Genomic DNA, 12346 nt, shown 5'->3' with positions numbered 1-12346 from the left:
TGGAACCCGGCACACGCACTAAACTATCTCAAATAAACAAGGAAATGTTGATATTGGGGATGCAGCTATTTTCTAGAGAAGTTACACAGTATAATGTACAGTAAACTTTACGCTTATCTAAGATCTATACTTTTTTTTAACATGAACTATTGCTGGGTCTGTTAGCACGATACGTCTATTTGCATGTAATGTACATTTAAGACATTATTTATTATGAAAGCATTATTATTTAAGGTGTTATTTTGTTTATTTTTGTTCCACCAGTGAAAATAGTACAGAACAAAGTCAAAGCAGGACAAATCATTGTGCGTTTTCAACACTGTAAGCTCAGACAAGTGTGATATAAACAGTGAAAAGTTCTAATGCTGTTAGACTGTTGGAATGCCAAATGATCAAAACTAGCAGATAAATAATTTCAGCATACCTCCATGCTTACCGTAAGGACTCCCATTGCTACTTACCTGTCTCCTGTGTCTCTGACCTCCCTCCTGTGTTCCAAGGCTGTGTGTGAGTGTCGTCCGCCATCCTTGTCCACGAACTGCTACCGCTATTCTCCAGCATCCAACCTGCAAACCACAAAGGACAGTATTACCATTCATTCCAGCATCATTCACTTATACAACCACTGCCTACTCACCTGTTGTCACTGTTACCTTTGCTTGTGTCCAATAAACATCCTAAACTGTGATCTTCTGTCTCCGTCTGGTACATATTATAACAACATGTCACTCAGCAAAAGTATTTAAGTTGTCAGTTGTTAGTTAATTTAACTTAAACTAATTTGTTAATACAGTAGGTTGCCTTGTTTTTTAAAGTTATATCATTTTTTAAATTCTTTTTTTTTTTACAGTATACAACAACAACCTTGTATGACCCCAAAACAGTTTGTAAACTTTTCCATTGGTGCACAAATAAATGAATATCATTTTCTGCCTTAAGAAATATCATTTGGTTCCACTTTAACACAGGATTAATTCCATTCTCCACTTACTGCAGGCCTTCCATGGTTGTTAGATTATTTGATAAGCTTCCACCGAAAGTCAATATTCAAGATATTTCAACAGATTGCAACTTAAGATGTAAGCCTGGAACAACCAGCTGATCCACTATTGCTTATTGATGCAACGTATTTTAGTTAATCATAGGTAAAGTCCATATCCTGTTTCATGCCTTGTTAAGGCATTACATTTCTCACGAAACAAGATCTGACCTTCACCAATCAGTCAGGGTCCGTCAACAAATATCAACATGATCTTTCATGTCTTATTAAACACACACATAAAGATAAAGAGAAAAAGTGATGGTGGAAAAAGTAAGTGAAACAGTGCTTTAATAACTGCTTGAACCTTTGGCAGCAATAACCTCAAGCAAGTGCTTCCTGTAGCTGTGAATTAGACCTGCACAATGTCCAGGAGTAATTTTGGACCATTCTTCCTTACAGAACTGCTTCAGCTCTCCCATATTCTTAGGATGTCTGGTCTGAATGGCTCTCTTTAGGTCATTCCACAGCATCTCTATTGGGTTGAGGTCCAGGCTTTGACTGGGCCACTCCAAAAGGTGGATTTTATGTCTCCGCTGCCATTCTGTAGTAGATTTACTTCGATGTTTAGGGTCATTATCCTGCTGCATCAACCAGCTTCATGAGCTTTAGCTTGCAGACAACCACCTTGAGATTATCCTGTAGGATATCCTTATAAACTTGGGAATTCATTTTCCCCTCCACAATGGCAAGCAGTCCAGGTCCAGAGGCAGCAAAGCAGCCCCAAATCATGATGCTCCCTCCAACATACTTCACTGTTGGGATGATGTTTTCATGTTGGTACAAAGTTTTCTTTTTATGCCATACATAGCACTGTCTGTTCTGCCCAAACAATTCTATTTTTGTTTCACCTGTCCACAAGACATTTTCCCAGTAGTGTTGTCCCAGCCAGCACAGCATGGTGGGGCCCAGATGGGTGTCACCTGGGCTGTTTAACTGGGGCCCAGACATTTTTGTCCACGGTTTCCATGGAGGCCCCACATGGGTTAGCCCAGATGAAATGAACACTGCTCAGTGTGCACACTACAGGCTGTTAAATGTAACACAGAAACATGCTGGAGTTAATGAGATAATTAGGTGATAACAAGCAGAATCACCGAAGGACAGAGAAACAAACAAGCAAAAAAGTTTTTTGAAAGTTGTCCTTATCACAAAAAAATATATATTTTAGACACATACAGACATCAAGAATCAGCATATGAATCTCAACAACTGTGACAAGCAACATATTCTAATAAACAGATCAACTCTGAACATTAGAAAACAAGCTACTAAAAGAAACTACTAAAGAAAATTACTAAGACAATTCAGCTCATAATTTATTCATGCAGCAATGCATGATGGGAGGCATGGATGAATTTTGATTGGTGGCACCCAGAATGCATTGCAACATGCTTTATTATTCTCACCACTGTCGAAATTCCCAGACTGATTCTTGATGTCTGTGTGTTTAAATGCAACTTTTTTTTTAAATCAGAATTTAAAAAAAATATTTTTGTATTGTAAAAGTTGATCTTCTGCTGTAGGATCACAATGCTGCTGTAAGCAATAATGTAACTAAGATTGGGCTCTAAATGAGTTCAGTGATTCAGATCAAATAATGATTATGTGAACACATAACCAACACCACCTGATCATCTTTTAACTGTGCTTTAGTGATGTGTCGTTCTTGAACGATTCGTTCATTTTGAACAAATCTTTAATGTGACTCGGGAAGAACGAGTCGTCTCGGGGGGTGATTCGTTCAGTCGCGCATGTGCAATATTCTACAGGTGATTCAATTGATTAGTTCATTTCATGAGTCTTTCAGGTTTTGAGTCGTTCCTTAATCACGTGACAGACCCATACGCTACCAATGCATTCTGAGCCGGAAAGAGAATTGATTAGTTCTTTTTATGAGTCTTTCGGGTTTTTGAGTCGTTCCTTAATCACGTGACAGACCCATACACTATACTGTGTGACCCAAGCACATTATATTTATTAGTAAATAACGTTAACTATCCAGTTTTGTTTGAGTTTGTGTTACAACTGTTAAAGCTAAAGTTATCATAACCTTGATGTTTTAAACTTACATTAATAATTCAAATTCAAAATGTTATTTGCTTTTAATTTATGTTATTATGTCCTTTTTGAGCAATCTTCTTATACATATATTAGACCAATATGTCAAGTCTGACTAGGAAAAGCAATTATTATAACAGCAAACTCAAAATTGGAGTAAAAATAAACCAACTAGGCTATAAATACTTAGGCCTGGATTATTATATTATTATATAGCCTAGTGTTTATTTACAGATAGACAGTCAAAAAGATAAATTAATCAATATTTTATTTATAACAGGGCTTTATTTATTTATAATAACACACCACAGATCCTCAGTAACAAAAACAGTGACAGAAATGTCAGAAATAGCGTATGGGTCTGTCACGTGTTTAAGGAACGACTCAAAACCCGAATGACTCATGAAATGAACTAATCAATTCTCTTTCCGGCTCAGAATGCATTGGCTTAGCATGGGACTGCCTGTCACGTCATTAAGGAATGACTTAAACCCGAAGACTTGTCAGACAAGAGGTGAGGTGAGCTTAATCAGCTTGTCATAAACTGAAGACCCAGGTAAAGAATGAATTAATCATTTCTGAATCTTGTAGTTTTGTATTGTTTGTAGTGGGATCAACGTTTGCATAAGTAGTAGATGTGTTGGGGAAGTAACACGTAACATTTTAATTACACTTTGCTAAAATTAACAAAATTACTTGAAAAAAGATTCGTTCATTTTGTTGAACGAGACTCAAAAGTCTGAGTCAGTAAAATGATCCGAACTTCCCATCACTACAAAATGATGACAATTATATTCTTATTATCAAACAGCTGACAACAGCTAAACACATTTTCTCTTGCCTTTATGGCAAATAGTAAGAGCAGCCAGAGAAACACTAACACTAAAACAGTCAACAAACTTATTTTCAACAACTCATCAACATCTAAACCTCTGGTAATTCTCAATAACAACTTTTGTAGATGTATGTCAGAAATAAAGTCAGTCTGGTTAGTAATAAGTGAAGCTGGTAATGCTGTTTGTGGAGATGTTTAATGAGATCTTGAGAGATTGAACCTCTTAACTGTCATGATCCCACTGGCGGGACGCCTCTCAGCCAGCACACCCATGTAGGGCCCACATGGTTTAGCCCAGATCAAATGAACATTGTTCAGAGTGCACACAACAGGCTGTTAAATGTAACATTGAATCAGTGTTGGATTTAATGAGATAATTAAGTAATTAATTGAGTGATGATTGAGAATTAATGAAGATAGCTGCTGTTAACAAGAAGAATGAATGAAAGAAAGAAACAACAAGAACAAAAAAAATCGAAACACTAGAACTACAACTGACTTCAGCCGCAGCCTTAGATGAAATCAACTGAAGATAAAAGAAGACATTAAATCTCTCCAGATCTCAGCAGAGGATTAAACAACCCCATATACAGAAGCTCTTATTGAGAATTAAGAGAGAGTTTTTTTTATCTTACCATCATGGTGATCAGAGTTTACTTTAGTTGAGAAGTTTGACTTGTTTTTATAATGTCAGGGTTTCTCTGGCTGCTGTAACTGAATGAGTTATGGCAAGAAAAACAAGAGAAAACACAATCTGATGCTGTGTCTGCTTCATGATAAGAATATAACCACTGTGCAGTGGCTTGATTCATTGATCTTATAACTGAGTTTTATATGAGCAATATCTTACTAACTGTGTTTTAATGTGATTCATGTAAAGATCCCGCACAGTTTTAATCAGAAAATCTGAATGAGTTTTAAAATAGATGGTACACTAAGCACTTTGAACTACGGTGAAATTTACTCACAAACAGACATCAAGAATCAGCGTATGAATCTCAACAATGGTGACATGCTTAATGCTGCAATGCATTCTGGGGTCCATGGATGAGTTTTGCATGATGCACTCAGAATGCATTGTGGCATGAAGCATGTCACCATTGTTGAGATTCATACGCTGATTGTAGATCTCTGTGTGTGAGGAAGTTTTGCTGGAGTTTTAAAGTGTTTAGTGTACAATTTTTAAAATTCATTCAGCTTTTCTGACTAAAACAGTTTTATCATTGCATTTCTAGAAGAGTCAACACAAACTTAACTTTTTATTCATGTAAAGCTCAGACATTAGATGAGTGAAATAAGCCACTACATGACAGTTATGTTCTTATCATCAAGATCATTGTTGCCATAACAAACAGCTAAAACAGACACAGTAAAACTAACATTAAAAAAGTTAAGAGTCAAACTGCCTAACTAAAGCAACGACTGACCTTGATCACGGTGACATCAAACAAAACTATTATTTTCAACAAATCTTCAACATCTAAACCTCTGGTAATTCTCAATAAGAGCTTCTGTAGATGTATGTCAGAAATAAAGTCAATCTGGTTTAATAGCCTAATTGTTATCAACTTTGTTGGCCTTAAAACGTCTTAAGATGCTGTTACGTCCCTCGTTAATTAGATGTAGTTTGTCTAGGAATATTATCAGACATAACAAAACAGTGGCAATGTGTGTATAATGGCAGTAACAGGATGGCAAAAAGAAAAGGGACAGACAAACCAGCAATTTCGTTGCTAAGGTTTAATTTCAGTAAATATAAGTGAAGTAATATAATAATAATAATAATAATAATAAAGTAGATATTTACAATATATACAACGTAACAAGAATAAACAAACAGCAAAAGATCTGGAGGAGAGGAAGGAGTGAGAGAGTGGAGCTTAAATCAAAGAACTAAGTATAACAAAACAAAACTAACTAAAGTTAAAGGGCTAAACTAACTAACAAACGAAAATGCAGAAAGAAACATCTTCAACGTTCAAAACGCTATAACTAAACCACGCTGTCTAACCAAACAAAACATACAGAAATAGCACCACTCGTTAAGGCTAGTGTGTCTAATACATATTTCTTCTGCGTGTGTAAATGTAGGTCGCGACCTGCTTACCTGACTCGCAACCTCTCCAGCCAGGCTACATAGCTTTAAAACAGAATATGAGATGAAGGTTTCACGGGTCAGCTTTGAACCGGAACATGAGATGAAGGTTCCGCGAATACAGCGGTCATAAACAATCGGCATCCTAGATAAAGCATGTATCGAACACACGAGCACAAACGAACATAAGCACTCCCAACACAAGAGAAACTGACCCAACTGCAAGGTAATAACAGCAGTAAAGTCGCAAACACTGATCAGTCTCTCAAACTGGTCTCTCGAACGAGAAAACCATCCTCACAGAGAATGTCCTATCTCCCCAACCCAGAGTCTGTTTTCGAGCTGCCGCCATTGAAGTTTTAAGCTGCTCACAAGCCGCTCCGTAACCCACGATTGGTAGCGCGATCCCTGACGTCAGACCCTTACGCCAGCAGATTGACAGACGGATCGTCCAATCAGAAGTCACACCTGAAATGGAGTACAGACACGCACATATATGCAGCGACATGAAAAAAAACAATTACATAGCGCAGCGTACGTAACACTCTCCCCTTAAAAACTTAACATAAAGCAGCTTCATACTCTAGATAAAGTATCAGCAATGATATTTTCTGAACCCTTTTTATGCTTTATGATCAAGTTATAATTCTGCACAATCAACGACCAACGCATAAGACGTTGATTGTGATTGTACATTCTACACAAAAACACCAAGGGATTGTGATCCGTGTACACAATAACAGGCAGAACAGATGAACCAACGTAAACCTCAAAAAACTGTAAGGCCAGGATCAAACCTAAAGCTTCCTTCTCAATGGTAGAATAATTTCGCTGATGTCGGTTGAATTTTCGAGAGAAGTAACAAATTGGATGCTCAAAACCAACGTCATCTTCCTGGAGAAGAACAGCTCCCATGCCTACAGCACTAGCATCCACTTCCAATTTAAAAGTACGTGTAAAATCTGGGGCAGCGAGAACAGGTGCACTAGTCAGCAACAACTTTGCACTGTCAAAAGCATGCTGACACGCATCACTCCAAATAAAAGCATTTGATGGGCTTAGCAAACTGGTCAAAGGATGTACTACAGTTGAGAAATTTCGGCAGAAACTTCTGTAGTAACCAGCCATTCCTAAAAACCGACGTAACTCTCGTCTTGTCGTTGGAACGGGAAAGTCAGCAATAGCAGATACTTTGGCACTAACAGGACGGACTTGACCTTGACCTACTTCTTTGCCCAAGTAAGTAATCGTTGCTTTACCAAATTCACACTTGGCCAAGTTAATTGTCAAGGAAGCGTCAGCTAACCTTTTAAAAACTGTCCGAAGAACAGTCAAATGCGCAGACCAATCAGACGAATAGATAACTAAATCATCTAAATATGCATTACAGTTCTGAATTCCTGACAGTACAATGTTTACGAGGCGCTGAAATGTGGCGGGAGCATTTCGCAGCCCGAACGCCATAACCCGGTACTGTAGGAAGTTATCCGGAGTAACGAAAGCTGAAATTTCCGCAGCTCGAGCGGTCAATGGCACTTGCCAATACCCTTTCAGCAAATCTAATTTCGTCACGAACTTAGCAGAACCCAAGTTATCTATACAGTCTTCCATCCTAGGAAGAGGATAGCTATCTGGTACAGTCACAGAATTTACTTTTCGATAATCTGTGCAAAACCGAAATGTGCCATCAGATTTCGGTACAAGAAGGCAAGGTGAACTCCACGGACTGTAGCTAGGTTCAGCCAAGTTGTTTTTTAACAAGTAATCCACCTCAGACTTCATCACAGAACGCTTGATATTGTTCACTCTATAAGCATGTTGTTTAATAGAAGAACTGCACGTCACTTGGATATCATGCTGTAACACATTAGTTCGAGTCGGAACATCACCAAACAGCATAGGAAAATCTCGAATTAGTCTCATAATATCCTGTTTCTGTGACCCAAGCAAATTATCAAGGTTTTCTGGCAAGCTTTTTAAAACTTCAGAATTTGAAAGTCTACCACACATTGACAAATCATTACGAAGTGTAACACCATCGTCAGTATAACACTCACCAGGAGATGGCAGCAGAACCTCATCATTCACTGCAGTGGAGTCAGGCACAGCAATAGCAGCAACGGCTAAAACCTCCGTAGGAACAGCGACTGGCTTTTCTTGTTCCTCCAAAAATTTCTCAGGTACCTTACGAGAACAATATGATTTCAACATGTTAATATGACATGTTCGAAACTTTCGTTTGCGATCAGGCGTGTGTATCACAAAATCAGTCTCGCTCAATCTCTTAGATACCCTGTACGGACCAGAAAAACGGGCGGTCAAAACTGAACCAGGTACTGGTAACAGTACTAAAACTTCGTCACCGGGTTGAATCTCACGCACAACAGCTTTCTTATCGTACCGTTTCTTCATGCCCTCCTGAGCAATTGACAACGATTTTTGTGCAAATGAACACGCATTATGCAATCGTTCCCGAAATCGGCTGACATAATCCAGCACATTTTGTTCGGTTGGCTTTTTGTCATTTAACATCCTGTCCTTCACGACTTTTAGCGGACCTCGAACTGTGTGACCAAAAACTAAGTCTGCAGGACTAAATCCCAGAGATTCTTGAGTTGCCTCACGAACTGCAAATAGTACAAGTGGTACTCCCTCATCCCATTCTTTCCCAGAGCTTAGACAATACTTTCTCAACATCGACTTTAACGTCTGATGGAAACGTTCGATCGCACCCTGACTTTCAGGATGGTAGGCGCTCGAAATTCGGTGCGTGATGCCCAAGGTTTTCAACACTTGTCTAAAAACATTAGAAAGGAAATTCGTCCCCTGATCTGTCTGCACGACTTTTGGCAACCCAAAGGTGGAGAAGAATTTAAGCAAAGCTTTAATAACAACAGGTGCAGTTATTTTTCTCAATGGAACAGCTTCTGGAAAACGTGTCGCAGAACACATAATGGTTAACAAAAATTGATTTCCTGCCTTGGATTTCGGCAACGGACCAACACAATCCAAAATTATGTGTTCGAACGGTCCGCAAATGACAGGAATCGGAACTAACGGAGCTGGTGGAATCTTTTGATTCGGCTTACCCATCACCTGACATTCATGACAAGTACGGCAATGCTGAGATACATCTCTCTTCAAGCCAGGCCAAAAGAAATGTTGGAGGATGCGGTTATAGGTTTTTGTCACGCCTAAATGACCTGCTAACTCGTGATCATGTGCCAAACTCAACACTTGTTTGCGGTAGGCAGTAGGCAAAACGATCTGGCACACAACCTCCCACTCATTCTCCCCATCTGAATTAGGACGCCATTTCCTTAACAGTAGCCCATTTTCAATCACGTATTTTACAAAACTGGTTTTATCAGAGTCTGTACTTTCAGCAGCAGAAAAACATTTAGTCAGTGACACGTCTTCTCGCTGTGCGATCTTAATCCGTTCATGAGAAAACGGTTCAACTAACAATTCAGACTCAGCGGAATATTTATCATGCTGAACATCATCCGCGCCCTTCTGATCTGACCCTGAACTTTCTTCAGTGAACACCGGTGACATAAAAGTGTCAGACAGAACAATGTCATCTCCAATTCTGCGTTTTTGCGCACGAGTAACCACGCTAGCAGCAAATACATCTGGAAAATGATCAGCGATGTCATCCGCATGGATAAAACAGTCAGGTTTATCAATAACTTCTGGCACAGGTGACACTTTACCTCCTGCCAAATCATTTCCAAGAATGAATGCCACACCTTTGACAGGAAAGGAAGAACGTATACCCACCCTAACGAAACCTGAAACCAAGTCACTCTGTAAGTGTATCTGATGCAATGGTACCCTAATTACGCCCATTTCAATCCCTTGCACTAGTACACTTGACCCACAAGATGTCTGTTCCGACAACGGAAGTACATCAGATATTACAAATGATTGAATTGCTCCCGTATCCCTCAAAATCTGTACCTCTTTCTGCTCCTCAGGTTTACCATTTACGGAGATTAACCCCTTCATCAAGAATGGCTTAAACCCTGCATCAATTTCATCCTTCTCTAGAACAGTTTCAGACCCAGCCTTCACAAAATTAACAGGTTTTACCTGTCCTTGCTGGTTTTTACGTTTAAGCATCAGGCAATCAGAAATAACATGCCCTACCTTGTGACAATAGAAACATTCTCGTGTTTCTTTATTCTGTGGGGAACTACTTTTACTACGGGTATTCGAATTTTGAGTTGAAGCCGAATTCAGTGCTTTCTCTGGCCGACCTGAAACAAACACACTCTTATGCGTTAACACATACTCATCCGCAAGAATCGCGGCTTGTGACAATGACGTAACTTTTTGTTCATTCAGGTATGTGACTACTCGTTCCGACAAACAATTCTTAAAATCTTCTAAAAGCATTAGTTCTCTCAACGAACTTAAATCTTGCACATTGTTAGTAGACAACCATTTATCAAAAAGAACTCCCTTCTCCCGGGCGAATTCCACAAATGTTTGCTGAGCTACCTTCTTATGGTTCCTAAAGCGTTGCCGATACGCTTCAGGTACCAACTCATATGCACGAAGTACAGCATTTTTTACGACATCATATCGCAAGCTTTCCTCTAAAGATAGCACAGAGCAAACTTCCTGTGCTTTTCCAACGAGTCGACACTGTAGTAACAGACACCAAACCTCTTTCGGCCAATGAAGTGCAGCAGCTACTCGCTCGAAAGCAGCAAAGTACGTGTCCACTTCGGATTCTCTAAAGTGAGGCACCAAAGCGATTTGCTTACTAATATCGAATGTCGTGGTCGAATCACTCACAGAATTTGCCGAATTTACTGACGCAACAACAGGGCTAACAGGATTAAGCCGCGCAGTTCGGTCAGAGACAGCCTTCGCTGATTCTAACTCGAGCTGTCGCAATTTCACCTGCGTCTCTGCCTCAATTTCCATTTTACGGATCTCTAAGCGTAACTTCATTTCAGCTTGGCGCGTCTCAGCTCGCTCCTGCACTTCCATCTGGAGTCGGGCTATGCGAACCTTAAGTCGCGCGTCACCCCCAGACTCTACGGAAGACGGAGACAGTGGGTAGAAGGGCGGTAAGACAGCCTTGGGCTCGGCCTCCGCCTCCACCTCAGCATTCTCACCTGTTGCCTCCTCCAAATTCCCCACGCTAGGCGTACGCTTTTCCACAGCCGAAGTGTCAGCTCGCTCACTTTCCGCATCTGGAAATAGAAACACTTTTAATTCGACCAAACGTTTCAAAATCTCATTCTTAATAATACGCTTTAGAGACTGCCTCACCACAGGAATGCGATAGTGGTCAGCTATCTGCAGCAACTCATCTTTTCTACATCGCTCAAACACTTGCAAAGTTGGATTAGCAACAAATGATTGCAAGTCAAAAGTACTCATTGTGTCCAATTATCACTATACCACTTCACAATGCACCAAACAATGCCCTTTTCATTGCCATTTCCTGCACCATACAAAAACACACACATACAACTATCCTCCGAGATATTGAAAACAATATAAAAACTTGAGATCCCTTCCCCAAAAAGAGAAAGGGATCCCGGACGAGCCCCCAAATATGTTACGTCCCTCGTTAATTAGATGTAGTTTGTCTAGGAATATTATCAGACATAACAAAACAGTGGCAATGTGTGTATAATGGCAGTAACAGGATGGCAAAAAGGGACAGACAAACCAGCAATTTCGTTGCTAAGGTTTAATTTCAGTAAATATAAGTGAAGTAATATAATAATAATAATAATAATAATAAAGTAGATATTTACAATATATACAACGTAACAAGAATAAACAAACAGCAAAAGATCTGGAGGAGAGGAAGGAGTGAGAGAGTGGAGCTTAAATCAAAGAACTAAGTATAACAAAACAAAACTAACTAAAGTTAAAGGGCTAAACTAACTAACAAACGAAAATGCAGAAAGAAACATCTTCAACGTTCAAAACGCTATAACTAAACCACGCTGTCTAACCAAACAAAACATACAGAAATAGCACCACTCGTTAAGGCTAGTGTGTCTAATACATATTTCTTCTGCGTGTGTAAATGTAGGTCGCGACCTGCTTACCTGACTCGCAACCTCTCCAGCCAGGCTACATAGCTTTAAAACAGAATATGAGATGAAGGTTTCACGGGTCAGCTTTGAACCGGAACATGAGATGAAGGTTCCGCGAATACAGCGGTCATAAACAATCGGCATCCTAGATAAAGCATGTATCGAACACACGAGCACAAACGAACATAAGCACTCCCAACACAAGAGAAACTGACCCAACTGCAAGGTAATAACAGCAGTAAAGT

At 39.5% G+C, this 12346-nt stretch overlaps 2 protein-coding genes across 3 annotated transcripts in view; both read right to left on the bottom strand.

The window, feature by feature from the left end:
• The window catches only part of LOC137015603 (mucin-2-like), a 37355-nt gene extending 35726 nt beyond the window's left edge, over positions 1–1629 (bottom strand). Inside the window, exons 1-2 of the mRNA XM_067380651.1 lie at positions 1347–1629; positions 462–566 (exon numbers count right to left, since the gene is read on the bottom strand). Coding sequence (XP_067236752.1) covers positions 462–566; positions 1347–1629 — 388 coding nt within the window. The remainder of the gene's footprint in view (positions 1–461; positions 567–1346) is intronic.
• Positions 1630–5540: 3911 nt separating this feature from the next.
• On the bottom strand, positions 5541–11707 carry LOC137015346 (uncharacterized). 2 transcript variants are annotated; one of them, XM_067380248.1, is made up of 4 exons: positions 11320–11707; positions 11163–11240; positions 8088–8214; positions 5541–6498 (listed from the first exon to the last, which is right to left on the bottom strand). In XM_067380248.1, the coding sequence occupies exons 1-4, from the start codon at positions 11428–11430 to the stop codon at positions 6296–6298; spliced, it is 519 nt and encodes a 172-aa protein (XP_067236349.1). In that variant the 5' UTR covers positions 11431–11707; the 3' UTR covers positions 5541–6295. The 2 variants fall into 2 exon arrangements, with proteins under 2 accessions (XP_067236349.1, XP_067236348.1); XM_067380247.1 differs by having other exon boundaries at positions 8088–11707.
• Positions 11708–12346: the final 639 nt, after the last annotated feature.

This window comes from Chanodichthys erythropterus, chromosome 24 (assembly GCF_024489055.1).
Source record: "Chanodichthys erythropterus isolate Z2021 chromosome 24, ASM2448905v1, whole genome shotgun sequence".
Classification (NCBI taxonomy): domain Eukaryota; kingdom Metazoa; phylum Chordata; class Actinopteri; order Cypriniformes; family Xenocyprididae; genus Chanodichthys; species Chanodichthys erythropterus.
This window is presented reverse-complemented; position numbering and strand designations above follow the sequence as displayed.